General features: G+C 57.2%; 1 protein-coding gene across 2 annotated transcripts; it reads right to left on the bottom strand.

Moving 5' to 3' along the window:
• Positions 1-379: 379 nt before the first annotated feature.
• SELENON (selenoprotein N) lies at positions 380-15,838 on the bottom strand. 2 transcript variants are annotated; one of them, XM_032863808.1, is made up of 12 exons: positions 15,647-15,838; positions 14,838-14,955; positions 11,560-11,693; positions 8,677-8,889; positions 8,343-8,467; positions 7,644-7,781; positions 5,972-6,053; positions 5,410-5,598; positions 4,985-5,090; positions 3,810-3,922; positions 3,617-3,718; positions 380-2,442 (listed from the first exon to the last, which is right to left on the bottom strand). In XM_032863808.1, the coding sequence occupies exons 1-12, from the start codon at positions 15,836-15,838 to the stop codon at positions 2,272-2,274; spliced, it is 1,683 nt and encodes a 560-aa protein (XP_032719699.1). In that variant the 3' UTR covers positions 380-2,271. The 2 variants fall into 2 exon arrangements, with proteins under 2 accessions (XP_032719699.1, XP_032719700.1); XM_032863809.1 differs by having other exon boundaries at positions 14,838-14,958; positions 15,647-15,712.
• Positions 15,839-26,875: the final 11,037 nt, after the last annotated feature.

Genomic DNA, 26,875 nt, shown 5'->3' with positions numbered 1-26,875 from the left:
AGTCATGTTCCCTTACCCATCTGCCAAGCCAACCCCACAGAGGAGTCAGACCAAGGATAGAACTGACCAATATCCCATTGAAAGGAAAGGCACTTAGAACCACCCTAGTCTCTCTAATTTTATTATAGGACGTGTGAGGAGGGGAGGGAAGTGACAGGTGACAGGAGTGAGCTGGGGGCCCTCCCCCACCATAAGCTTCAAGATACAGTTGCGTTGGGGGGGCGGGTGTCAGGAAGAGGCTTGAGATGAAGATCAAAAAGCCAAGGCAATCAGTGCCTTACATGGAACAAGGATTGCTCAGTGTGCGGGGGACCCTCCTGGACCCGCACGAGGGGAAGAGGCTACTGGGCGGCAAGGCTGTCTCTGCTGACACGGTGGCTCATGGGGCTGGTTATGCCACCCAGGCCTGGAAGCTGGGAGACAGACTCTGGTGCCCCCCTCCCTGTACGAGGCATGGGAGCACTGCCTCCCGGAAGGACACAACTTGGTTGAGCTTGCTGGCTCATGCCTCCTCGGGTCTGGAGATCAGAGGGGAGTGAGACATTTTGGTCTGAAAGGCTTTCTTTTTCACCTCAGTGAAGATGGGCAGGGGGGAGAGGTTGGCTGCTGTGCAAAGCAAAACCCTCCAAAATCGAGACAGGCTGAGTCTCATCTCTTCCTCTCGGTGACCTTGGGCACGTCCCTTAACTTCCCTGAGACTCAGTTTCTTCATCTGCAACAGGGGAACAATTCATATCTGCCTCACAGTTTTTTGGGGGAGGATTAAATGAGAAAATATGAGTCATGTTAACAGAGTGCCCCGCTGGAGAAGGCTCAGAATGGACACTTCAGGGGCAGATGGGAGAACTCAGCGGAGGGCAGGCCTGGGAGTGTGTCTGAGGAGATGTCTGCCTTCCTCTTCCAGGTTTAAGAGTGAGCTTCTGTGGGGGCAGGTGCTGGGGAGCAGGCATGGCTCCAAGGCTTTAATGAAAGCCCAAGGAGCACTCATGGGCCTGAATGGGGGACAAGGATAGAGTTGGGGGTACATTGGCCTTTTTTAAAAAGCTGGAAGAAAAGGAAGAGAGGACTGTTTCTTCCTGGAGGTGCGGCTGCGAAGACATCAAGCTGGACCCATCTAGGATTTCAGATCCAGCCATCATGGAGCTGCTGCTGCGGGAAGACACGGCCCCTTCTTTCTCCTCAGCATTGGGGTTATCAAAAATACCTACAAACTGTGAGAAACTTCACACAAAAACACTTTTCTGCACATATAAAAAAGACCGGCTGTGGTCAGTTGGCTGGGATGTAGACCAAGTCCCTAAGAGAGGCCAAGGAGGGTCAGTGGCCACTTGGTGGTAGGCAAGCTGGCCTGGGCTGGTCTGGCCTGCCCCGACAGCTGGGGCAGCACCAGCTGGGGTGGGGGGTGGGGTGGGCTGTGTTCTTTGGCTGAGCTACACTTCTGTGGAGCCAGGGTCTGAGGGGCAGGAGGCGGGCTCCAGTCGTCCCACTGCGACCCTTGCTGGGGTAGGCACTTAGGGGTGCCTTGGCCCTGGGCATCAGGAACCCCTCAGTGGCCTCCCTTGCTAAGAGCAGAAGCCTACTTCACAGTGACCCTCTCCAGACAGCTGGCCTCCAGCAAGTCCCAAAGTAGGGGCTGGGGTCCTCTCATTAGGTTGGAGAGTGGTGTGGGGAGCTGAGGTCCTGGGTACAGCGGATTCTCCTTCTGAAGGATGGCTTTGCCCTGAACCTCCAGAAGGCTGTCTCCAACTGAAACTCACCCCACCGGGGGACACCAGGCAGAGGAAGACAGCCAGGAAGGAGGCTCCAAACAAGAGTGCTTCCCGGGCAACCTTTCCTTAGCCCCCAGTCCAGGGTCCCCTGATGTTTCTTTTGAGAGGTGGGGACTGTAAGGAGAGAGAGGTGGCCCAGTCTTCCTAGCACCACTCCTCCCTGATCTTCACCCCACAAGGACCTGGACTATGTGCCCAAGGGGGTGAGGTCCAGGGAGATGATCCGAGGCCCCGTTTCCGGTATCCTGAGCAGCTTCTGGAACCATGTGGGTAGTAAAGGGCTAATGGTGGCAGCTGGAGCCAGAGGCTCATCTGTCCAGTCAGCCCAGGTGCTCCCCTGTCTCCCCCTCATTGACCTCAGGTCCCATGGGCAGCCTGGGAGTAGCAGGGGTGGGAGTGCAAGGACCATGGGCTCCAGGCCTGAGGGGCCTGGCTTCAGGACTGGAAGCCTTTCTGTGAGCTCCCCCCACTCCTGCCTGGTCTCCCACGGCCTGAGGGCGCACTAGGGCTGGAGGAGGGGCAGGCCACGCCGAAGGCCCTCCTTCAGGAACTGCATATAGGTGGCTGTGGACGGGTCTTCAAAGGTGGACGAGAAGCTGAAGACGTTGTTCTCAACATCCTCGGGCTTCATGGAGGTGATGTCCAAGAAGTAGTTGGCATTAATGTGGTGGACCTGGGAGAGGGGTTGGGTGAGGAGAGCGAGGGGTCCGGCCCTTCCCCCATCCCGTATCTGGGCACACAAGCTCTGCAAGTCTGCAAGCTCTCCCACACCCCATCTACTGGCGAGAACTTAACACCTCTCCCCTTCCCCCATCCCGCCCCCCACCCCCTCTTCTCCTCTGCTCCTGTGACCCTGAACTCCACACTCCCTTCTGCCAAAATTCCCCTGCTCTATGTGCCTGCTTCCCCCGCTGCCTCTCACCCTGGCTGGCCAGCTCCTTAAGGGCAGGTGCCCGGCACACGAGCCAAGAAACAAGGGGACAAGCGGGACAGCGCAATCCCCAGGCTGGGTTCTGTCCACCAGGCTCTGTGATGCCAGGGCTCTGCCAGGGCCGGGCCCCACCAGGCTGAGCGCCAGTGAGCCAGTGGCCCTCTTCCCGGCCAGCCTCAACTCTTGCTCCCCCTGTTGAGAGCCTGGGGAAGGTGATGACCCTCCCACAGCCTTCAGTCCCCCACTAACTGTCCCTCGGGACTCAAACGGTAAGAGGCAGGAGACACTGAGGCTCCCATGCAGGTCCGGTTTCAAAACCAGCTGCACTTCTTAATCGTTCAACTTCCACCAAGTCTCTGGACCTTCTTGAGCCTCAGTTTCCTTGTTTGTAAAATGGGCACCCGTGATTGTTCCTCTCCCAAAGCGGCGTGAGACCCCAGTGAGAGGCTGTGTGTGAGAGCTTGTCGGGGCCCCTGGGGAGAGGTAGGGTCTTGCGGCTTGGCTCGGCCTGGGGCCCCTTGGTCCTCTCTGCTTGTCACGAGGCCTGGCCCCTCTGTCCTCCTTCCATCCCAGAGCTGGCCACAGTGGTCCAGGGTGAGCTTTCCCTCCCAGGCCACGTTCCTATCCATTCTGCTGCTAGCCTATGCTCCTGGCTTCCCAGTCCCCAAAGGGCTGTCGAGGTCCCCCTTCTCGTGGGAGTGTCTCAACCCCTGTATGGGGCAGGCAGAGTGGGTGTGACAATTCCTATTTTACAGGTGGGCACAAGGGAGGCTCAGACCGGCTAGGAGAACAGCAGGAAGCCGGGGAGCCAGCTGGGAAGCCTGAGGTCTCTAAGTCCTCATCCCTGGCTGGCTTGCAGCTTCCCCTGCCCCACGACGCCGGGCCCGTCTGGGGGAAGGTACCGGGGGCGGCCTACCACGGTGCCGTTGGGCAGACAGATCATCATTTCCACGGGGAAGCTGTACTTCTCCAGGTGCAGGTCAGCTAGCTTCTTGTGGGATGGGTTCTCCTGGCTGTCCTGTGGGGACACATGGCACACTCCTGATGCCTCCACTGCGGGCCCTGTCCCCAGGGCTCCCGTGGGGCTGTTCCCACCCCCCGCCACTCACCTGCAGGTCTTCCAGCTCCCTCACCAGGGACCAAGTGCTAATGAAGCTCTCGTTGAGGAGGGCGATGATGGGCGAACTTTCCAGGACAGTCTCCCGGAGAGTCCGCCCTGAACCTTTTCGGGGGACAGCAAGGCGAGAAGGGTGAGGCCATTCCACGTGTCTTACTGGGTTTTCCATCAGCGACAACCCTCATGGGCTGTAGGGCTGTCTGTGCGCCCCAGTAAAGTAACAGATTCAAAGAGCCTGCCACAGGGTAGGTGCTAAGTAGAGGGTCGCTCTGATTACAGTCAGTGACATTGGGGCATCCTGGGCTGAGATGGGGTGGTGGCGGGACTGAGGGGAGGCAGACAGACGGACAGCAGCCTCAGCCCAGGGACCTGCAGACAGTGACAGCTTCTTAAATTCACTAAACTCTAGGACCCAGGGCCTCTGCATAGGTTATTCTACCTAAAACTCCTTCCTCCTGCCACTTGATAAACTTCTACTCCTCCTCCGAAATCTCAGCTATGATCACCGTCTCTGAGACACCTCCCTGGTCTTGTGCCACCCTGGACCTTGCCCCGTGTGACGCTCACCACGCTTGTCTTCATTCAACGCCCGCCTTCTACACACACACGGCTCCCCAAGGACAGGGACCACTTCTGACATGACTCCCAGCACCCAGGCGACGGGCCTGGCACAGGGGGTGCCCGGGGTGTTTGTGGATTGACTGGATACAGGCAGGGGCATGGTCTTACTCATCTTTGTACCTGCTGTCAGACACCCCCAATCTCTGTGTCCCCTAGATTCTTAGGTGCATCTTCTGAATAAGTGAACGTATGGCCAGCCTCCGGCACTGTTCTCTATCTTATTTGTGTGCAACACTTCATGGAGCACGGGCGCTCTTAACACCCATTTTCACACATCTGGGGTAAGTGTATTAGCCCTAGAAAACGAAGGCTCAAGGTGGGGAAACCACTTGGCCAAGGTCTCCACGCTGCAGATGGCTGAGTGGGGCTCTCCCTACTGTGAACGGCAGCTTCTTCTGAGCTCGGCACAGAACACCCCCACACCCCTGCCCTGTGTAGTCCCCAAGGCCCCCATGCCCCAACAGGACAGCTCCATTGGTCTTGGAGCCTCCTGCATCCCACAAGGTGTGATGTCTCATTCTCTCAGCCTGGCGGGGTCTCCCTCACCTCAGCAGGACTGGTCATCCAGGGCCCCCCACAGCAGAATGGAGTGCACCAGCTTGTTCTTGGCCTTGGCTTGGTCGAAGGCCTCGGTGAATGGCAGATAGGTGACCTGGGGCCAACGGGAGACACAGAGAAGCTACTGCGGGCAGCTAGGTTCCTACTCAGGAGCTGTGTGTGCCGTGCGTGTTTGTGCATGTGTGTGTGAGTGAGAGAGAGACTGAGAAACTGGCTGGGTCAGCAGATGCCTCCTGTCAAGTTTGGAATGGCAAAAAAGGCCCCGCTCGTATAGGCTGGGCCAGGCAGGGAGGTGGTCTCAGCAGCAAGCCCTGTACCCAGCCTGGAATCAGGTGCCCCCCCCCCCCCCCCCGGTTCCTCCAGCTCTGGCCACACAGAGCTCGGCCCTGGCTCTCACACCCATCCAGGCCCACCTTCTTGAAGGGGTACATGGCCACCTCCAGGCGCCGGGCGGCCTCCTCCCAGCTCAGCTCCTGCTGCCACTTGATCTCTTCAAACACAAACTGGAGGGGCTCCCCTGAGGGCGGCCGGCTGTCAATCATGTTGCCGTCCTCATCCAGGATCATGGAGGGCACTGACGGGCCCAGGGCCTCCAGCTCCATCTAGATCCCGGATCAGGAGAGGGTGCCATCAGTGAGGGTATCTCAGAGATGGGAAGGAATCCTTGACAGACCCTCAAAGATACCCCCCTCAAGGCAAAAGTGGAGGAACTGAGGCCCGGGGCAGGGCCACTGCTGGGCTGCGGTGAGTCTGGGACAGATTCAGGGTCCGTCCAGGGCTCCTTCGACCGCATGAGGCCGTATGAGGGCTGATGGCAGCTGCTGGCTTTTCTGTGCCAACACGTAGATCAGGTAGAGTCCCAGAAACCTGCTTTGGGGACAGCTGGCCTCAGCCCAGCAGGAGCTCTATCCTTCACCCGGACTGCCTGTGGCCCCCAGCCCTGCGGACCTGGGTCAGGGCCCTTTGTGTGCTCACTTGGGGGATGTAGCCAATGTCCACCTCCATGTTGCTGCTCTCACTGGCCCCATACAGCCACTCCATGTCCACGTTCAGAGACCTGGCGGGGGGTGCGGGGGAGGGGGAAGAACACCTTCATCACCAAGGCCCATGTCAACCTTCTCTGAGAGCACACAACCCTCCCCATTTTACAGATGAGAACACTGAGGCTTGATAAGATGAACCCAAGGTCTTGGGGCCACTGGGACTCTGACTGCAGAGCCTGGGCCCTCTTCTGTCCCTGGGCTGCCTCTTTGGAAGCACAGCAGCCACACCACACTCAGCGGGTCCAGCCCCTTACAGTTCACAAAAGGCTTTCACAGCCGTGTCTCACATGCTGCCCATGGCTTTTTGAAGCGGAAAGATCATCAGTGTCTCCCCCAGGACACAGAGAGGGTCAGGCATCAGAGCCTGGCGCCTGCCTCCCTGAGCCGGCCTCCCCGGCTGAAGTCTGGCCCCACCACATGCCATCTGCAGATCGGCCACATGAGGGCGCCCCAGGACCGACAGCCAACCTCCTGGGGCCAGGTGAGCAGGCCTCGGAGGAGGTGGGCAGCCCTGTGGTGCTGGAGACAGGCTCAGGAGCAGCAGTTCCTGGGGCTGGTCATTTGCCCCTGCTCTGTTTCATCAAAACAGGACCTCCACCTCCACTCCTGGGGTGCAGGCAGATGTGCTCGGGGCTGAGCCTGTGCGGTCGAGGTGGGGAGGGGGACTTGCTTGCTGAGGAAGGGGAAGGAAACCACTCCTGCTCCTGGGGGCAACTTTCTCTTCCCAGGCTCTCCCAACAATCCCTTCACTCGTGCCCAGGAGCCATTCTCCTATCTAGCAGATGAAGAAACAGGCCCAGAGATGGCCAGCGCCCTGCCAGCAGCCATGCCACGGTGGAGACTTAACTTTGGGGCTCTCAGCTCCCAGCCAAGCTCTTGTCCCTGTCCTGGGTCACTCAGACCCACTAGGCAGCCACTTGCTATCAGGGAGGAATCTGGAAAGACATGAAGCCAGGCCTTCTGGTCCCATGCTCCCAGGACAAGAGGCTGACCCTAAGTAGGCAGGGCATGCAGGCAGGTGGCTGGCATTGAGCCCTCCCAAAAGGCCCTTCCCTCCACACCCTGGGGCCTATGGGAGCAACTGCAGGCAGTCAGGGCCTGCCCCCAGGACCACATGCGCTGCTCCCGTTGCCTGGCTAAACCCTCCTCACCCCCATCTCCTGCCCCATCCAGGTCTCTGTTTCCATGTCTCTTCCTCTGGGAAGGCTTCCTGGACTCTAGTCCCTGCCCAGCTGCCAGCACTCGGGGGCTGTGCACAGGCTGTGGTCACGGGTCTGTGGGAGGTCTGTCACCAGTGTGAGGGTGTTAGGCTCCTGCTTGGGGGACAGTCTGCTGCACTGGGTCCCAGGCACAGAGCTGGCCATCCAGGCCAACTGGGACATGGTTGCCAGATGATGGAATGATCCACCTCCGCTCACCTCAAGCTCTCTGCTCCTGGGTCAGCTCTAGGCCCCTTCCAAGAGAGGTGCCTCTGGGGAGCAAAGGAGGGGCAGAGATGGAGGAGGCCTCTGGGCCCCTGCACCTGAGCTCCTGGAGCTGGGAGGAGGGGAGAGTGGGGCTAAGTACAGTGGGGTGCAGGGCTGGTTCGGGGCCAAGGCTCCCACCTGTGGTTGGGCACGAAGAGCCGGAAGTCTCGGATGTGAGTGGCATCTTTGGAGAGAATGATGTGGCCAGTGAACTGGCCAGGTGAAAACCAGAAGGGGAAGTCAGGCGGCTCGCTGAGCTGGAACTCGGCATGGATCCTGGGGGGAAAGGAGCCTGGCTGGGAGCAGCCCCTGCTGAGCCACGGCCCACCCTGCTGCTTTGGTGCCCAAGCTGGTGAGCCCTTTGCCAGACTCTCCAGGGAAGGAGAGGGCTGGGCAGGGGAGGAAGGAGAATGTGTGGGGCAGGGAGAAGCCACGAGGCCTTCCAAGCGCTGCCCATCCTCAGGGACCGGGTCACACGCAGCCTTCCCCGCCGGCCTCGCTTGACCAGCCCTCCTCTGAGCCCTCACAGCTCCAGCAGCTGGCGTCACAGCTCCTACATGCCCCCTTCTGGGTCAATAACAATCAGGGCTGCCAGCCTCATGCTAAGCATGCCCCAAGCTTTCCCCCTACCCCCAGGAGGAGCCACCCCCCCCATCCTCAGATGAGGAAACTGAGGCCCAGAGAGCCAACGCGACTTGCCCAAGGCCAGAGGGTAGGACATGGTGGCCCTGGGGGCTTCTGGGCGGGCCTTGCCCTCACAGGGCCGTGCCCTTCCATGCTTCGCTGGGGTCCCCAGCCTGGCGGAGAGGCCAGGAGGGGTGTCTGAGGGCTACACACCGGAACATCACAGTGTAGTAGAAGTCACTGATGGCCGTCAGGCAGGCTACGGCCCCCTGAGGGGCAAAGCGCGTCTTCACGAAGGGCCGCGGGTGGAACATGCTCAGGAGCCGGTGGATGATGACCTGGGGGGCGGGGGGTGCAGTGAAGACCCGTGTCGGCTTGCTGGGTCCGGATCCCCCAGGAGTGCTCTGGGCCTGCAGGCCGGGGGCCCTGGGAGGGGGCCGGGGTCCAGGCGCTGAGCCATGCGGGGCGGAGGCAGAGGGGGTCGTGCCTGGCTGGGGCTGCAGCGTTGGGGGGATCCCCGCCAGGGCTCACTGTGGGCGGCCCTCACCTCTTTGCCCTTGGGCGGCGGTGGGTAGAAGCGGTTGTTGGACAAGTAGCCGGTGAAGACGCTCAGCTCGCTGGGGACGATCCACCAGGGCTCCCCGAGCTCCACCTGGCCCCGGGGGGGCAGGAAGGGCCGGAAGTGGCGGGCGGCGAACACCGCGCTTGGCAAGGCTGCAGTCGTCCAGTTGCGGAGGCCGGACAGGGCCAGGCGGGAGACCTGGGGTGGGGCAAAGCCAGAGCTCTGGGGTGCCCCAGAACCACACATGCTGGCGGTCTCCCTGGAGCCCTGAGCCAGCCCACCAGCGAAGGGAGGTGTGAGTCCCAGGGATGCTTTTGTCTTGGGGACGGCCAGAGGCCGGGCACTGTCCTGCCAGAGCCGAGGCTCCCCTCAGCTCCCCGGCCCCCAACAGCACCCCCTTGGCCACCTCAGGCGCAGCCCAGACCAGAGCGACGACGGGGTCAGCTGGGACTGGTGCAGGGGGAGGCGCGGGAGGCGGAGGCTCTGTGCAGGGGCCCTGCCGGCCTCTTCCCTCCCTCGTCAAGCCCAGTCCCATGGTTCCAGGCCTCATGGACACATGGTCCTGCCTCCTGCCTCTGTGCCAGCTGGCCTGAGTGCCACCACCTGCCACCCCCTCCACTAGCCTTGCCTTCTCCCTGACCTTCTCTCCAAGTCTCCTCCTGGGGCTCATGTCCCACTGAAGAGGCTTTGGGGAGAAGTCTGAGGAGAGAGGTGGACACCACCTTTTGGGGGAAATCTGTGGGGTAAGGAGCAGGATGCACCTGCCTAGAAGGGGAAGGAAGGTCTCCCCTGGAGAGTCCCCCGTACCACGCAGCCAGGCACCTGGCATACCTGGCGTCCCTCAGCTGTTTCCCTGTCAGGAAGGCCCCGTCACCATCAGGGGAGCTGAAGCATGGGACAGGCCCATCTGTCCACACCTCTGGGCCACCGAGGCAGGACCCAGGGCACGTCCTAAGCTGGCAGCTGCCCCTTCTGCGCCCCTCCCCGCCACAGGCAGGACGTCGGTGGGGGCAACGGAGGTGTCAGCTGGGAGGACAGCATGTTCTGGGCCCCTTCAGGGGTGCTCCGTCACCAGGGAGCTGCCAGGTGTCCGAGGGCATCAGGCTCCCTCTCCCTTCCCCGCCAGGAGGTCCTCAGAGCTACCCCCAAGAAGACTGAGCAGGCGGGCGGTCTCCAAGCTGGGCAGGCTGTGCCGCACCAGGGGGAGCCGCCTTACCCATGGGGTCCTGCCACCCCGCAGGGGAGCTGCCCACAAAGGGAGGCTGCGCTCTTTGGAGAGCTGCTCCTGACCCATCTTCCCTCCAAGTGCAGCTGTGCCCTGGCACCCCACCAGTCCCGCCCTGTCCTCACGGCTCTGGGGGGGACTCATCTATTCGGACTTCTACCACCAAGTCTCCCTGCCAGCCTTCCCTCCCCAGATGCTCGTGGGAGACCAAACCTGTGTTTCCAACCTCACTTACTGGACTGTCCCCCTGAACAGCCCCAGGCACCTCGACTTCAGTGTGTCCAGACTGAGCTCATTTGCTCCCCTCCAGACCCATTCCCTCCTCTGGTCCCCATGGGGCAAATGGCCCCCCCTGTGCTTGGTCACCATCCAGAAGCCTGAGCTCCCCCTCTACTTCCCTCCCCTGCTTTCCATTAGTAGCCATGACCTGTCTTCCTTCCTTTCCCAGCATCCTCTAGGCTGTCCTAGGAATCACCACTGCCTCCCCCGACTGCCTCCTCCTCCCCCCTAAGAACCAGTCTTCTTGCCCCCATTTCTCCCCAGACTGTGGAGCATCCGAGCAGCTAACGAGGGAGCCCTCCTATTTCAAAATCTGCTTTGGTAATTTGCTGCTACAGAATGAAGGCCAAAGTCAGGCAACGAAGGCCCTTTGCAGTCTGGTGACTTCTCTTCCAGCCCCACTGACCAGGACGCCCCTGCCTGTGTCCCATGGGCTCTGAGTCCAGCCACACCAGCTCTCTGTCCATAGGCGACTGGCCCGCCACTTCCTGCCTTCAGACCTCTGTTCATGCTGCAGTGGCCTTTCACAGGAGACCGAAAGTGAGTAGGTGTGGGCTGGACTAAGCAGAAAAGTTGCTCCTGGCAGAGGGAACAGCATCCGAGAAGGCCCACAGCTGGAAGAAAGCCTGGACATCTGGAGGGGCTGGAACAGAGCTAGCTGAGGGGGGAGGGCAGGGAAGGCAGGAGGCTGTGGGTGTGCCTCGGGGCCAGGATGGGCTTGAGACCTTGGCCAGGAGGCGTCAGATTGGGGCAGGGCCGCTCAGGAGAGCTTTTGTCAGGCACCCTCCCCCTCCCCACGACCCCTGCTGGGGCTGAACCTCAGGTTTGGTTCTTCAGAGATCAGCACAGCACCTGTCAGGTGCCCAGGGCATGAGGAAGCACAGAGCTTATGCATCACAGGCCTTGCCCTCAAGAAACTCACAGCCTGGGGCGGGGGCGGGGTGCGGGAGAGACTGACTTGAGGAAAGTAATGATCCTACGGGAGGCTCCTGCCTCAATCCTGCCTCCAGGGCCTGCGCTGCCTCCTCTTCTACCTCTGCCTCCCCTGGCTCGGCCCCCTCCTCCTGCAGTCTCTACCAGATGGCACTGCCTCCAGGAAGCCAGTCCAGATCTCTTCTGGGTTAGCGGCTCATGCTTATCCCTCCTGCACCAGACTGTGTCTCAAACAACAGGGTCAGCATCACACCCATTTCTGGACCCCCCAGGGTCTGGCACACTGGGGACACAGAGGGCAGCTAATCAAGGCAGGCAGGGAAGAGGCAAAGAGAAGCAGAGCCTATTCTCGGGAGGTGAGTGCGCACAGATGGTCCTGTGTCTGCGGTCCCACCTGTGGGCAGCCTCCACCGCCCCCCACTCACACTCACCCCCAGGAACCCGTCTTTGCTCTTGGTCATGGACTCTGGGATCAGAGGCTGGAATCGGGCTTCTATGGTGAGCGTCTCCTCGCTGGGGTCAAGGGGCAGCTCCTCCTCTTCATAGCTGGCCGCAGGCGTTGACCCTGGGAGGCACAGTTGCTGGAGAGGGGTCCGGCCCTCCGGCTGCAGGCCATCTCTTCTCTGCAGAAGTCTACCCTCCCGCCCCCACCTGCACTGGAAGGTGATTTAAGGGAGCCACGCTTAGAGCTGGAGTAATGGGTAACAATGACCAAAGTAACAACCAATAAGTATCCCATTTTAGGTTCATAGTAGTCCCGAGAGGCAAACAATAACATCATTACCAAGACCATTTTACACATGAGAGAGTGGAGGCTCAGAGAGGTGAAGTCACTTCCCGAAGGTCACACAGCTAGGGAGTGGGGCGGGGGGTCGGGATTCAAACCCAGGCTTGTTTTCCTCTAAACCCACAATCAACCATGACCCTCTTCTGAGGGCATTGTGATCTCAGAGACCCCGCTTCCTTAAAGGCTCAGGATCCAGATGACCTCGGTCCTGTGAGGGACACAGTCCTTCACCAGCTGTGCAATTTGGCCAGTAGCTTATTACGAGGATTGGATGAGATAATCCACATGTTGTTAGCACCAGGTTTGGTAGAGAGTGAACCCATAATAAATGAGCTGTGTCAACTACTACCAGAGGATTCAGGGTTAGGAGGCCGTGGAGCTAGGGCTCAAACCAAATTCTTCTGACTTCACCCCGGGCCAGGCTCGCTGGTTGTCCCGGTTCCCTACGTTCTATGAACTGAGTCCGAGATGAACTTGGTGCTGGGCCCACCAAGGGCAGCACCTGGGCAAGGCGGCTGCCTCTCCCAGTGGCTGGGGTCCCAGCACCAAAGAGAAGCTACTGCCTGGGGCGTGGAGAAGGCACAGGCTGGGCCTCATCTGCTCTGCTCCAGGCCGAGGTCAGCTCCATTTTCTGGATGATTTGGGGTAAATCTGTCAGCCCCTCTGGTTTTCCTACATGGGCAATCGAGGCCATGCTGCCCTGCATGTCCCTGTTCTGGGGGCCTCTTGAAGAGAAGAGAACCACCGAGAACAAATGAAATCAAGGAACAGAACTGTCTTGGTGTCATTAAGCTCTGAGAGAGACAGCAACGCCATCAAGAACTCCACCTCAGGAGGAAGGAGACTCACTTCTCCCCAATTTTCTGGGTGGCCCTGTCTTCTCATCTGAATAAGGAGGGGATGACCTTGATTTCTCAGGCCTTTTCTGGCCCGAGGTATGCCCAGTCTGAGACCTTTCAAGTGTGGAGGGAGTCCTGATGAAGGTTTAGGGAGAAAAGAAGCCTCTTTCCAAAGGGGTGACTGGTGGGAGGCAGGAGACCCGGACACCTCTAAGGGGTAAGATAGTGGCAATGCTTGTCATGGCTGCTGTCCCCGGGTAGGTCGGTGGGACAAAAATGATGCTTGCCATCTTCTGGCAAACTGACTGACAGGCCACCTGAGAGCATTCAGAAAGATTCTTCAATAGGAATCATCAGAATCCTTCGGGATGCCTTTCTAAACCGCATACGCCCAGAATCCTCCTCAAACCTACTGAGTCAGAATCCTAAGAGGCTAGAGTCAGGAAGCTGTCCTTTTAGTCAGCACGCCCCAACAGCTCCTAATGCAAAGCCCTTTTCTGAAGAAATCACGGTTATTTCTTCATTTGTAAGCTGATGTTGCAAAACCTGCCAAAGAGCAATCTGGAAACCTCAGAGGAAGGGAACAGTTAGAATGTGCAAGCTTATTCTTCTGCCTTGCTTTTTCACATATTTTACTCTTATCACAGATAATTATTAATACCCAGGTCCAGCATGTTACGGCCTTTTAGTTTTTTTCATAAAGTTTTATTTCCTGACTTCTAAGTAACTCATCACAGACACAGTTTTATGAATTCATAAAACTTTTAAGATATAAAGAAAATTAAACACACTCATAACTGTGCCAGCCAGACAAAGCTGCTTCTGTTTCCTACATAGATTTGAAGTTTTGGGCTTTTTTATTTTATGTTTTCTTTTCCCAAAACTTGGTCCTGTTTTGTACTCCTAGCGGCCGAGGTGGTAAGGGAGGGAAAAAAAGATTTATGTGAAAAAAATTACTAGTGCCTCGAGCCCAGCAAGCTTGTCCAACATGTCGTTATGAGGGAACTCACTCCCTCCGTCCACAAAAGAGGACAAGGAGGTGGCTGGGTAGATGTTCTATGAAGTGTTTGCAGAATAAGAGGTCAAGGCCAACCACGTGAGGCTGACCTGTTTACCTGCCCATCTGCCTTCACCGCCAAACTCAATGCCACTGAGAGACACTGACCCACATCTGCTCCAGCAAATTTGCATTTTTCATCTGACCCTCCTCCTCTGGCAGGGACTGTGGTCACTGGACTAGCAAGTGGCCAACCTACCCACCCCCACCCTGAGACACAGAAGGCCCATCACTGGCCTCTTGGGCTCACTCACCTGCGAGCAGTTGGCATCTCCTCCTTGCCTTTCCCGACTATTGACCTACTTACACCCAGCTACTCAGATAACAAGATCCCAAGTTCAAGAGATGTCACAAGAAGTTGGAGAGAAATGGACACAGAGGTTGGGGTGTTGGTAAGACCGTGAGAGAAACATTTAATAATTCGTGAGAATATTTCAGCACCTCATCTTTAAAAAAAAAAAAAATCACTGATTATAACTAGATAAAAATGGATTCGCTGGGACAGGTTAGAAATCTGACACGGGAGCAGAGTTTAATCATTGGTAATACTGGGAAGAGCTCCTAACTACTGAGCAGCTACTGTCTACTGGTCACTCTGCAGATTTTCTCTCTAACCCTCAAACCTGTGAACTGGTGCAGGACCTGGAGCCAGGTGGCCCCGGTTCTAATCCCAGCTCTGCACTTCCCTGTGCCTCAGTCATCCCAGCTGTAAACAGGGGAATTAGGACAGCAGCTATTTCCTAGGACACTGTGAAGATTAAAGAGACAACTCACGTGAAGGGCTTCAGATCACATCTAGAAGCGGTCGGGGGTGTTAACTAGTATTTGCCCTTGAGAACGGGCTCAGGTGGCACCGGCGCAGCTCGCCTGAACCACCAGCTGGGAAGAGTCAGAGCAGAGAGGACCCCAGGGCTGCCAGGGTCCCTCCTCTCCCTCTCCAGGTGGCCCTCCTGCTCAGAGCAGACACAGAAGCTGAGGGCCATGACTCAGGTGCCCCCCTCCCCAGGCCCCAGCCCCTCCTGGTACCTGTCAGCTTCTCAGCAATGGGCTTGAACTCCTCAGGGCTGATGTACATATCTCGGTCTGTGTCCAAGGAGGAAAAGAGAAAGAGGCCTTCTGCCCCCAGGGCCTTCAGCGCGGACTCCTGCTTTGGAAAAAGGGGCTCCGTTGAGCACCATTTGGATACCCCAGCTGGGGTCCCAACCAGAGGCGGCAGGGCCCAGCACCATCTTCCTCAGTTCTCCCAACACTTCCCAGTCCACCCATCCTAATGTCACCTCTGCACCATCCCGGAGCCCCAGTCCCCTCCCGGTCCCTGCTGGGCCCTGCTTCACTCTGCTCCTTCATCCACTATCCACTAGGCCCAAGGCTGTGCTAGTCTCCTTCTATCTGCCCCGTCCCCATGTGTCACATTCTTCCACCAGTGTCCTCCCCTGTCCCCCCAGCACTGCCCCCCCCCACCAGACTCTCCCCAGTCCCAGCTTCACTCCCACTGTCCAAGCCACTGCTGGGACCACCCCTCGGGTCTGTCTCAGGCCCTGCCTCACGCTGGGCCAGCGTTCTGGCCTTTCTGCACAGTCCTCCCAAGTGTGCTCGACCCGCTTTGTCCCTCCCTTTCATGCCACCCTCCCCGGCCCACCGGTCCCTACTTACCATCCCGCCCCTTCCCCCAACCCGGCCTCCCGGTCCCCTCCCCCCTTCCTCCGAGCCCCCCCGCTCTCCGGACCCCTTCCCCCGCCTCCTCCCAATCCCCCTTCCAACGCCGCCCGGACCCGACCCCAGAGCCTAGGCCCCCGCGCGAGCCCCGCGCTCGCCCTTCCCACCCAGGGCCGGACCTGCCGCGCGGCCGCCTGGGCCTCGTTGTGGCGGGCGTAGGCTCGGGCGGCGGCGGCGGCGGCGGCGGCGGCGAGCAGGGCCCCGAGCAGCGCCAGGGCGCGGGCGCGGCGGGGTGCGGGCTGCGGCGCGGCGGGGTCGGAGCCGGGCCGGGGGCCGGGCGGCTCGAGTTCACCCGGCGGGGCCCGACCCATGGCGGCGGCGGGGCGGCGGACTGGCGGCGGCTGCGGCGGCCGCGGCGGCGGGGCGGGGCGGCCTCCGGGCCGCGGGGTGGGCGCGGGCGCGGGCGCGGGCTGGGAGGCTTCCGGGGGCGCCCGGGGCGTCCGTGCGGGGGCGCCGGGGACTCCCTGCCACCCGCCCTCCAGCCCTTCCTGCAACTCGACTCGCAGTATGAAAGCGGGCCTCAGCGTCCCGTCCAGCCCCGCGGAGGCCTAGGAGGCGGCGGGGCGGGAGGAGGGGGACCGGCGGGGCGGGGGGGTGTCCGCCACCTCCGAAGCTTGCCGGGGAGGGGACTCAGGGCCACCAGGCTTCGTGTCCCCCTCTGTTGGCAGATGTGAGGGAGGCCTTGGGGGGGCACCCCACCCTCCACCCTTATCCCACCTGCTTTCTAAACCGTCTTCACTCCTCCAGAAGAATAAAAACTTACAAAGAAAGTTCTACCCCTAGTCCATTCCCTTCAGGGTCCAGCTGGACGGCGACCACTGCACATATGTCGGGGGCGGGGCGGCTACCTGTGCCAGGCCACACGCAGGTGCTGCGGCCCTGAAACCCCTCACCTGAGGGGCCAGAGTGTCCTCACCTGTTGGGGGTGTGTGTCAAAAGAGGCCCTCTCTGTGGATAGTGGTTTGAAAGAAATCCCTGGGTTGATGGGGCTGGGCTGGCAGCCCCTTGGCACGGGCAAGGCCGGACTGTAACTTACCAGCTACCTCTCCTCTGCTGGAGGTGGCACCATGGCAGGAGAGATTTCTCCAGAGAACAACTCTTGCCGTGCCTGGAGGAGGACCTTGGGGATGCGGGTGGATGGAGTTTGAAAAAACACTTTAGGATCTGTCAGTGTGTTTGGTTCCTGTCTCCAGAAGCCTTTGTTCCCCTGGGGCCCTCTTCCATCATCCCAAGGTCTCCAGGAGCCAGGGGATGGCTCTTTCCCAGGAGAGGGCAGCAACGGTTAAGCCTCTCTCTAGACAACCCTGGCCCCAGGGGAGCAGCTGCACCATCCTTGGAGACCCTCGCCAACCCCAGTCCATGTGCACCTGCCAGGTCCCGGATGTTGGAGGGACCACTGTGTGCTGGACCTGGTGTTGGGAGCTTTATGCTCTTATTTGTTCTCAAGCAACCCGGTGAGGTGAGGACTGTGTGCCCACCCAGGTCTGAGTCCGTTACTCCTGCCCAGCTGCCTCCCAGGAGATGGCCCAGGGGAAGGATTGGGGGAGAGGACTTTCTTCTACTACCACTTTTGTCTTTCATGGATAACCAGCCATGACAGCACCTTGTGGGCGGGGCCCCAGCTTCCCAGAGCCCACAGGGGACCTCACACATGGTAGGTGCGCCAATGTCTTTTGGATGGATGACTCCCTGGGACTGAGACTTGTGGGCTCTGGACCTAGCTTTTGCCCAGAGCTCTGGCCCCAAAGCCTCAGGGGGACCCACGGAGGGCCTGACATCTGCTGTTGGCTTCTGAAGGCTTCCGACCGTGCTACTTCCAACTCATTACCACTAATGTTTGGGGACACCCTGCATATGACAGATGCTATTAGAAAACCAAATTCTGCTCTATCAGGAAGCAAAGCTAACAGAGCACAAAGCAGGTTAGGAGGGGAAGATTGATGAGCCAAGGCCCCTGCAAAATAAATGAGGGAAGTTTTCTTTGCCAGAATACTTTTATTTATTACACTTAGTTCTTATTAAAGACACAGATACCCCACTGATCTCCGTGGTCCAGAGCTGGGGAGATGGGTTGCTGGGATTGGGAGGGCACCGGAGGAGGGTGGGTTTTCAAGACTTGACTTAGGTCAGTGAGCCTCCGGGAAAAGGATCCCTGTTGGGACCCAGCTCTGGGAAGACAGCTCTGGGCATTGGCAATGGAGCCAGACTTGGTGTCCCACCGGTGGCATCCTTCCCAGGAGGCTTGACTCCAAACCAAGAACCTTGGGCAAGGCCAGGACTTTGGAGATTGGGCCAGGAGGGTCGCTCCCATCAGTGGTGGCGCTGCAGGGGCCTTTTGGCACCTTGTCTCTGAGCCTTGAGTGGGCAAGGGGGAGTGCCCTTCCAGCTATGGAGGTGGGTCCTTCCCCTCCCTACTGTGTCCACAGCAGCCACTGGGGCAGACACCCCGGGCGCTCCATCCACCTCCTGGAAGACAAGGCAGGGCCGGGGGCACTGCCTCGCACCCTCGCCTGTTCTCTCTCTCTCTCTCTCTCTCTCACTCACGCACACACACACACACGTGCACACACACCCCTGCCTGCCCTCCAGTAGCATCTTCTCTTCCTCTTGCTGTTTCACTGGGGCAGACTTGCTGGGGAGAAGCTCTCCGGGGAGAAGAGCAAATTAGGGTTTTCTTTTTCTTTTTTTTTTAAAAGATTTTATTTATTTGACTGACAGAGATCACAAGTAGGCAGAGAGGCAGGCAGAGAGAGAGGAAGGGAAGCAGGCTCCCTGCCGAGCAGAGAGCCTGATGCGGGACTCGATCCCAGGACCCTGAGATCATGACCTGAGCCGAAGGCAAAGGCTTTAACCCACTGAGCCACTCAGGTGCCCCGCAAATTAGGGTTTTCGACTCCAGCTCTAGGAGGATAATGACCTGGGGTTCCAGGAGGAGGAAAGCCATCTGCTGCTGGGTTTTGTGCTTTTCCTCCAGCTCTAGGAACCTGGATAGGTAGAGAGGTTTTTTTCCCGGACCCCAACCCCTGACCTGTTGCTGCCCAACCACAGGACCAGCATTTGGGAGCAAAATGCCACTTGGGAAAGGGGAGGCTTTAGCTGCCTGTACCACGGGAGTCTCCCAGCAAGTTCAGGTCCTACTGTGTGCCCGGAACTAGTCTAGGGTCCTGGCACACAGTGTGAAGACAGACGAGGTACTTCCTCTTTTGGAGCTGAATATTCTAGCAGGAGAGAGGTGATACACCTGCAAAGAAGATGATTTCAGATAATGGTGACTGTGAAGGGGTGAGACAGGGAGGGTCAGGCAGCTTCCCGAGGACGTAGCATGTCCACAGCCGCTGGGATGGAAAGGAAAGAAGAGGCCAGAGCAGAAGGGAGGGCCTCCCAGGCTCAAGGGCCAGCACAGAGGTCCTGAAGAGGAAACAAACTCCGTGTGTTCAGGAAACGTGAGGAAGGCAGGGCGGGCTGTGTGGAGGAACTGGAAGGGTTGGCGGGAGAGCGGGGGCCGGGGCCCCAAGGACGTTGCAGGCCACGCAACAAGCTGCCGGTGGATACGATGGAAACTGTGGGAGGCTTTTTAACAGGGTAGGGATGTGTCCTTTGTTTTTATTTTTATTACTTTTTTAAATTAAACTTTTATTTTAATTCCAGTGTAGTTATCTGATGTGTCTTCAAACAGAACTTTTCCAGTAGCCAAAAAAGAGAGATACCCCCCCAGTCTCCACTGATGAGTGGATGAACAGAATGTGGCCAATCCACACGGTGGAGGTTTCAGGGCAATAAGGTGGAACGAGGCTCTGTGACCTACGATGACATGGACAAGCGTCGGTCGTCACGCCGCACACAGAGACTGCACACCTACTGTAGGATTCCATGAGGGTGGCAGGTCCTGTAAGGCCAGTCCGGAGTCAGAAAGTAGATTCATGGTTGCCTGGCTCTGGAGTGGGGGGTAGGCAGTGGCTGCTGATGGGCACAAGGCTTCTTTCTGGGGTATAAATGTTTTAAAAAGGACATTATGGTGATGGCTGTACAAATCTGTGAGTACATTACAAAAACACGAATTGTACACTTTTAGTGGGTGAGCTTTATGACACAAACATTATGTCCCGATAAAGCTGAGGTTTTTTGTTTGTTTGTTTGTTTTGTTTTTTAAGACTTTTCTGGTTTCCGAGTAGAGAACAGAACAAGGGGAGCCGGGGTAGACAGAGGGAGCAGGGGAGGCTGGTTCAGTCTCAGCCCAAAGACATCGGGCCCTGGGTGGAGCAGGTCGTGCAGCCCGTGTCAGGTACACAATGGCGCCTTCCTTCCAGAGGTAGGAAAGCCTGCGAGGCCCAGGCTGCCGTGTGGACATGACCCTGAGCTGCTGCAGTGTCGGGGGAGGGGACATGTGCAGGAGTCTGCAGCTGTGAGCGATGGGGACCATAAACTTGCGAGTCACCAGCCTATAAATGACACTAAAGCCACAGGAGTCAATGAGATCATTGAAGGAGAGAGAAGAGGCCCTTGGTCTGCGTGGCCTCAGCAGCGGGTACGTGGCCACAGATGTGGCCTTGCCTCCACGTGCTGAGTGGCTTCGGTTGGATGCAGGGGCACAAGGCTGATGCCATGATTAGCCAGAAAAGAGATGAATTGTGGGAGTCACGACTGCCTTTGGCTAGGCTCTCGTCCTGTCCAGTCAGGGAGACCTACTTCCTGGGGTCAGGCAAGGCCCCCCAGGACTCTGCCCACGTGGACAGCTTTATTCTCAGCCCCATGGGCACAGGGCTGGTCACCTACTTGCTACTAGAATCACCTGGCCGCCCGGCGGCTCTGACGCACGGTCTGGGTTGAGCATCACTGGGCCGGAGGGAGTCCTAGCTGAGTTTTCCTCGGTGGGGCGGGGGATGGGGGGCGTTCTGGAGTGCTGAGCAGGGAATAACAAATCCAGAAGAATTTTTCCTCCTTATTAAAACATGCTTCCTCCCATCCTGTCGCTCCTTCAGGACTGGAGGCCAAGCTCTCAAATACAAAGACAGGCAAGTTTCATGCAAGCTACAAAGAATGAGTGGGATATTTGGGGGCCTTCAAATGGTTAGGTCAGGCCCAGGAAGACGGTGCTGGGTCAACAGCCTCGAGCTCTGCTCCTCATGTCTACTCTGAAGTATGGCTGGGGCCAAGGGGAGAACAGGGGTTGGGATGGTCCAGCTTCCGGTTTGCCCAGGATGGAGGGGATGCCGAGGCTGGGGGCTGCTCAGAGTTCTGGGCAAGCTGGGAGGAGCTGGCCCCCTACCATGGGAAGGACTCGTCTCAGGGTCCCTCAAGGTGCTTACTCGTACATCTCACCCGCAAAGGGATAGAAAAGGGCTTTATGATGACCAGACAAAAAAGCATTAGAGCCCTGAGTATATAGGACGTAAGTTGTTACAAGTTGTCTTTTATAAATTTGAGACCGAAAACTCAGTGGAATGTCCATAATCTGAAGACTAAAAGGGAATTCAAATGCCATTTGCCTGAAATCAGTCCGCGGTGGGAGAGCTCAGCACAGGGTTCGCTCCCAGGGTGGTGGGTATTGGAAGACAGCAGGAGGGAGCTCTCCGGATGATGGGAATGTTCTCTATCTTGATGCGGGGGAGACTGCGTGAATGTGTACACAGGTGAACATTCCCGGAGCCGTATACTTAGTTCTGTGACTTTTGCACATGTGACTGTGTCTCCACTATACCTCAGTCAAAATGTTCTTTTAAGGAGCGCCTGGGTGGTTCAGCTGGTTAAGCATCCCACTTGATCTTAGTTCAGGTCTTGAGCTCAGGGTTGTGAGTTCAAGCCCTGCGCTAGGTTCCATGTTGGGCATGGAACCTATTTAAAAAATAAGAACTTCTTTTATTTTTTAAAGGTTTATTTATTTGAGCAAGAGGGAACAGGGGGACAGAGCAGAGAGAGAGAGGTGGAGGGAGTCCCAAGCAGACTCCATGCTAAGTGTGGAAGCCAACTTGGGGCTCAGTCCCATGACCCTGAGATCATGACCTGAGCTGAAACCAGGAGTCAGAGGCTCAACCGACTGAGCCACCCAGGTGCTCCCCAAAAAAGTTCTTTTTAAAAAAATTTCATTCAGGAGCACCTGGGTGGCTCAGTCGGCTGAGCGACCACTGCATTTTGGCTCAGGTCATAATCTCAGGGTCATGGGATCGAGCCCTCATCGGGCTCCACTCAGCAAGGACAGCAAGGAGTCTGTTTGTCCCTCCCCGTCCCAATCGGCCCACCCCCTACTTGCACTTGTGCGCACTCTCTCTTTTTCTCTCAAACAGATAAATAACTATAATCGTTAAAAAAAATTTTCATTTAAAGGTTCAAGGAAAAAATGGGACTAATTTAAAAGACGAGAGCCATGGAAAAATAAAAAGCTACATGAAGGAAGACACAGTGATTGGGCTGGAGGGAGGAAGGGTGTCTGGGTGTCCTTAAGAGAAAGATCAAGGATGTGGAGACAAAGATGAAAGAGAGGGGAGGAGGCGGATAGCTCCTGACCTCTGCAGAGAGGGGATTAGAAGGTTGGATCTGTTTGTTCTCCAACAAACTGTCTGTTCTGGGAGAGATCCCAGAGAGATTCCCCAGTGGAAGAGGCAGTAGGTCAGAGAGCGGGTGAGATGTCTTCCCTAGGGTGCAGTGACAGGTCCCACTGGGAGGGCCCTAAAGCCACATGGGTGGTGGCAGTCGAGTGGCCCCCTTGGCTGGTGATCGGGGGGCTTGCGACAGGAAAGGTGCCAAGGCCACATGGTGATTGTAGGTGGGGAGCCTCATGCTGGAAGAACATGTGAGGCTGGAAAGGTGACCCAGCACAGGGTGGGGGTACAACCAGGGGACACAGGTAGATCGAGGCCTGTGCGGGACCCTCCATGGAAGGCCATCTCCTGGTTGGAACTGCCCATGGGGGAGGGGTGAAGGTGGACAGAAAACTAAGTTTGAGACCCAGAACTCACTGGCATCATACCCGCCACAGATCCAGAAGATTCTGAAGAGAAACGAGAAAGCCCCAGACCAGAAAACAGTCTTGGCTCCGCACAGGCTGGCAGACAAGACCGGCCATCTGAGGAAGCAGCTTCAGTTATCAAAAGCGCAGCCGGACCTGCTTGACAGGAGTGAGGCCACAGAGGGGAGTGGAAGCTGCAGGAACAAAGGGCAAGGGAGAGGCTCCTGTCCCCCTCCGGATGGGAAGAGTCCAGAGCATCATGGAGACACAGGGCAGGAGGCCCTTGTTTCTCGGGTATTCCTGGGGCCGGTGGGGTGGGGGGGCGGGGAGCCAGTCTCAGAAGCTTCTGCTTCAGAACCCGAGACAGATGTAAGGGGAAGATGAATCCGAGGCCTCGCCCCTCAGAAGTCAGAGGAAACTTTCAAAAACGCGAAGTAGGTCATCTCATGGCCCTGCTTTAGCCTCTTCCTGGCTTCCTGCTGCTCAGATTAAAGTCAGACTCTGTCCTGGGCCTCGAGGCCCTGCAGGACGGAGGCGGGTCCACCCGAGCTGCTCCGACCCAAGGGACAGCACCCTGCGTTCACCACTGCCCTCCCCGTACTTCCAACCTCTGAGCCTTTGCACTCACTGTTCCCGCTGCCTGGAATGGTGTGTCACACATGTCTGCTCCCCATCACCACTGTCCCCCTGTCACTTTCATACGTCCCCTGCTGGTGGCCTCCCAAGCACCGAGCTCTGCCACCCTGCCCCTGGTCTGGTAGCCGCACGGGGGCGGAGACCTTGTCTGTCTTGTGGAAGCTGCCCCTGCAGCCCCTTGCCCACTGCCCAGCAGAGATGGTTAAAGGCCACCTGTGGAATTACAGAGCCTGGAGGGTTCTGAAACGGTGGCCTGGGCAAGGAGCCCCGTAACCTGTGAAGGTCTGGGGTTCAGCCTGAAAACTTGCATTTCTAACAAGCTCCTGCTGCTGCCGGTGCCTTGGACCCAGCTTCCATACTCTGAGAACCACGGCTCTAACAATGGCCCAGTGCTGGATCGTTCTGTGGGCCAAAGCAGAAACCCCTGCCTCAGGTGTCAGGGGAACTCCCAAGGGAATAGTGACCGGTGGTGAGCAGCTCCTGAGCATCAGGGCAAGAGGGTCTGGGTGTCTCCCCGCAGAGAGACAGCCACACCCCTGAGGACTGCAAGGTTGGCCAATAAATCCAAAGCCTTGGGAGAGGGAAGTTGAGGTGTGGGCGTGCATGTGTGTGCACGTGCCTGTCTCAAGGGAAGGGTAGAGAGAGGTCAGGGAAGGCTTCCTGGAGGAGGTGACATAGAGGGCAGCCTTGAGGAATGAAGGGGAGTTTAGTAGGCATACCTGGGGGTTGGGGGGTGCAGAGGACAGTCCAGGCAATAGGCACAGGGATGGAAATGGACGGAGGTATGTGAGAACATGGGCAACTCTAGATTGGTTTCTAAAAGGAAAGAATCTCTGGGCTATTTGCACGCTTTTCTGGGTTGGGTTTTACCATTCTCTGAAACACTGAAGGCTTCTGGGAGAGAGATCTCAGTTATCATTCTTTACATTCATACCAGGGAGAGCTCAAAATTTTTGTCCAAATCGGGACACTTTTGAGAGCAGAGAGGGGTGTTGTTAATTACTGGGCTGGAACAGTATGTTTAAAAACTAAACCGTCATGAGCAAATGTCCGGAGGAGGATGAGGGCCACTCTGGATCTGGGGTCATTTATGTGGGGAGGGGAGAGGAGGAGTGTGGCCGGGGGAACACTGTGGGCATCTGCCCAGAGGTCAGGAATGGCTGTTTGACCTAAGCAGGTCTCTCTAGGCCTCAGTTTCCTGCTCTGTAAATCTCTGCCTGCCGTGCCTTCCTGCCAGAGCTGTAGGAAGGATTCATCAGGTACATCCTGAAGAGGAAAGATAAACAGGACCTTTCCCACCACCCTACCACCCCACCACCCCTTCCCCTGCAAGCGGAGAGCCTCTGCTAGACTCTGGGCAAGCTCCCAGCATCTTCCTTAAGCCCTCCCCCTCTGCCTGAGCAGCAGCACCCCTCCCCCTGTCTTCCTGACAGCCTCCCCCACCCCCACCAACCAGGCCAGCCCCTGGAAGCCCTTGGATCTTTACCCCAGTTTCCCAATTTCATAGATTCAGGGCTAATGGCAAAATGCTTGCTGAACGTGAAAAGCAGAAAATGTTCAGATTTATTGCTTTGAGATTTTGGGTTGTCTCCTGGGCCTGGTTGATGCAGTTTTCTCCAAGTTTCAGAGCATTTTGTTTAAAAAGAAGGATTTTTGACAGCAGCGTTTTCTAGTTTACAGAGAGCGTTCATATAATAGCAGTAACAATCATTACTATATGTACTGAGTTACTACGCTGGGGAACTCAATTAACCCTCGAAATCTCCCTCCCTTTCCACAGTGACAGGCAGAGGCTCAGAGAGGTTAAGGGGCTTGCCCAAGGTCACACAGCCCAGGGAAAGGGCAGGTCCATGGTTTCAGTCAGTCCATGCTCACCCTCTCCTGTTCTGCCTTTCTGATTTGTCTGCACATTTGCAGACATACAGTGGGTGAGAACAAAACAAAACAAAAACCAGAGGCTGTTGTTGAAAACAGAGACTGGAATGAGTTTAACCAGGTACGTCCAAGGGACCCCTCACCTCCCCAAACAATATATTTTGTGCTAAGATTAGTTTTGTAATGATGCAGGTGGTAGAGGGTCCAGTGGGACAGGGAGTCAGTGAGCAGAGGACTGGCTTTCTAGATCCTAGGACTGAAGTCCAAAATGGCGCCCAGTGACCACCTATGGCTATTTAATTAAAATGAAATAAAATTTTAAATTTAGTTCCTCAGTTGTACTTGCCACATTTTAAGTGTTCAATATCCACCTGGGGCCGCCCTATTAGCACAGAGATAGAGTATTTCCATCACCACAGAAAGTTCTCCTAAGCCACCAGCAAGCCAGCTCCTGTCTCATCCAGACTATGCTGGAGGCCGCGGGGAGCCGCTGTTGGAGGTGATCGCTTCCTCTGCCACCAAGGCAGATGACATTCCAACACCTGAGCCCCTCCACTTGGGGGAGGTTACAACTCCATGGATGCAAATAATTTTTTTTTAAAGATTTTATTTATTTATTTGACAGAGAGATAGAGAGAGAGCACAAGTAAGCAGAGTAGCAGGCAGAGTGGAGAGAGAAGCCGGCTCTCTGCTGAGAGCCCGATGTGGGGCTCGATCACAAGACCCTGGAATCATGACCTGAGCCGAAGGCAGCCGCTAAACCAACTGAGCCACCCAGGTGACCTGCAAATAATTTTTTTTAAGATTTATGTATTTATTTGAGAGGGAGAGCACGAGCAGGAGGGGCAGAGGGAGAGGATCTCAACCAGACTCCTTGCTGAGCCCAAACCTGACACCGGACTTGATCTCATGACTGTGAGATCAGGACCTGAGCTGAAAACCAGAGTCGGAAGCTTAACCCACTGCGCCACGCAGGGACCCCTCCATGGGAGCAGATGAGCAGAAACCAAAGGAGCAGGCATTAGCGGAGGCCTCGCTACTCAGTGTGGTCTGAGGCCCGGCAGCATCTGCATCTCCTGGGAGCTTGTTAGAAACTCAGGAGCCTGGGCTCCGTGCCTGACCTGCTGAATATGAATCTGCATTTTAACAAGATCCCCAGGTGATTCAGGTGCACGTTCAAGTTTGAGAAGCTCTGTCTTAAGAGACAGGAGAAGCAGGATCAAAATGTTGTTCCAAATATATGGAACTAAACATATTTTTAGATACTAAAAAATAGCATTAGCACCTCCATTAGCGTGTGATTGAGCTTTAGTCACAGAGGGCTGAGTGTCTGTGCGCCACATAATCAAGGAGCAGAGCCCCCGTGCGGGAGCTGGGAGGAGCTGGCCCTTCCCTGTCTCCAGCACGTTGGCGAACCTTGAAGAAGTCCCCTCCCCAAAGCAAAGGAGGCCGAGGTGAGATTCACATCGTGGGTCTCCAGGATGCTGCCTTTAAACCAGATTTTCTGCTTTTGCTTTTCTTCCCAGTGCACTCGGATTTGAACTCTGCCGATTGCCAAGGACACACGTGATGCACAAAACATCTTCACAAACACAGGGGATTAAAAGGAAGCATCTGGAGAAGGGTTCTGTCCAGCTTCTCAGGAGTGTAGCGCTTCCGGGCCTCAGTGCCCGGAGCCAGCCGCTGATCAAGCTTTCTGGGCAGCCTCCCGCCCCTCTGTGAAGAAAACAGGTGCAAAAGGTGGTTCCCTCCAACGAGACTCCGAAAAGAGACTGGCAGCACGCTGACCCTTGGCGGGGGAAGAAGGGTCGGCCACCAGCACTGGTTCCAGAACCGGGATTCCGATTCCGTGGCTCCTCCTTCCATGAAGATGACTCATCCCTTAATTTCTCTC

This window comes from Lontra canadensis, unplaced genomic scaffold, assembly GCF_010015895.1.
Source record: "Lontra canadensis isolate GAN:19392208 unplaced genomic scaffold, GSC_riverotter_1.0 scaffold25, whole genome shotgun sequence".
Classification (NCBI taxonomy): domain Eukaryota; kingdom Metazoa; phylum Chordata; class Mammalia; order Carnivora; family Mustelidae; genus Lontra; species Lontra canadensis.
The sequence above is the reverse complement of the archived record's forward strand: the minus strand, read 5'-3'. Positions and strand labels throughout refer to the sequence as shown.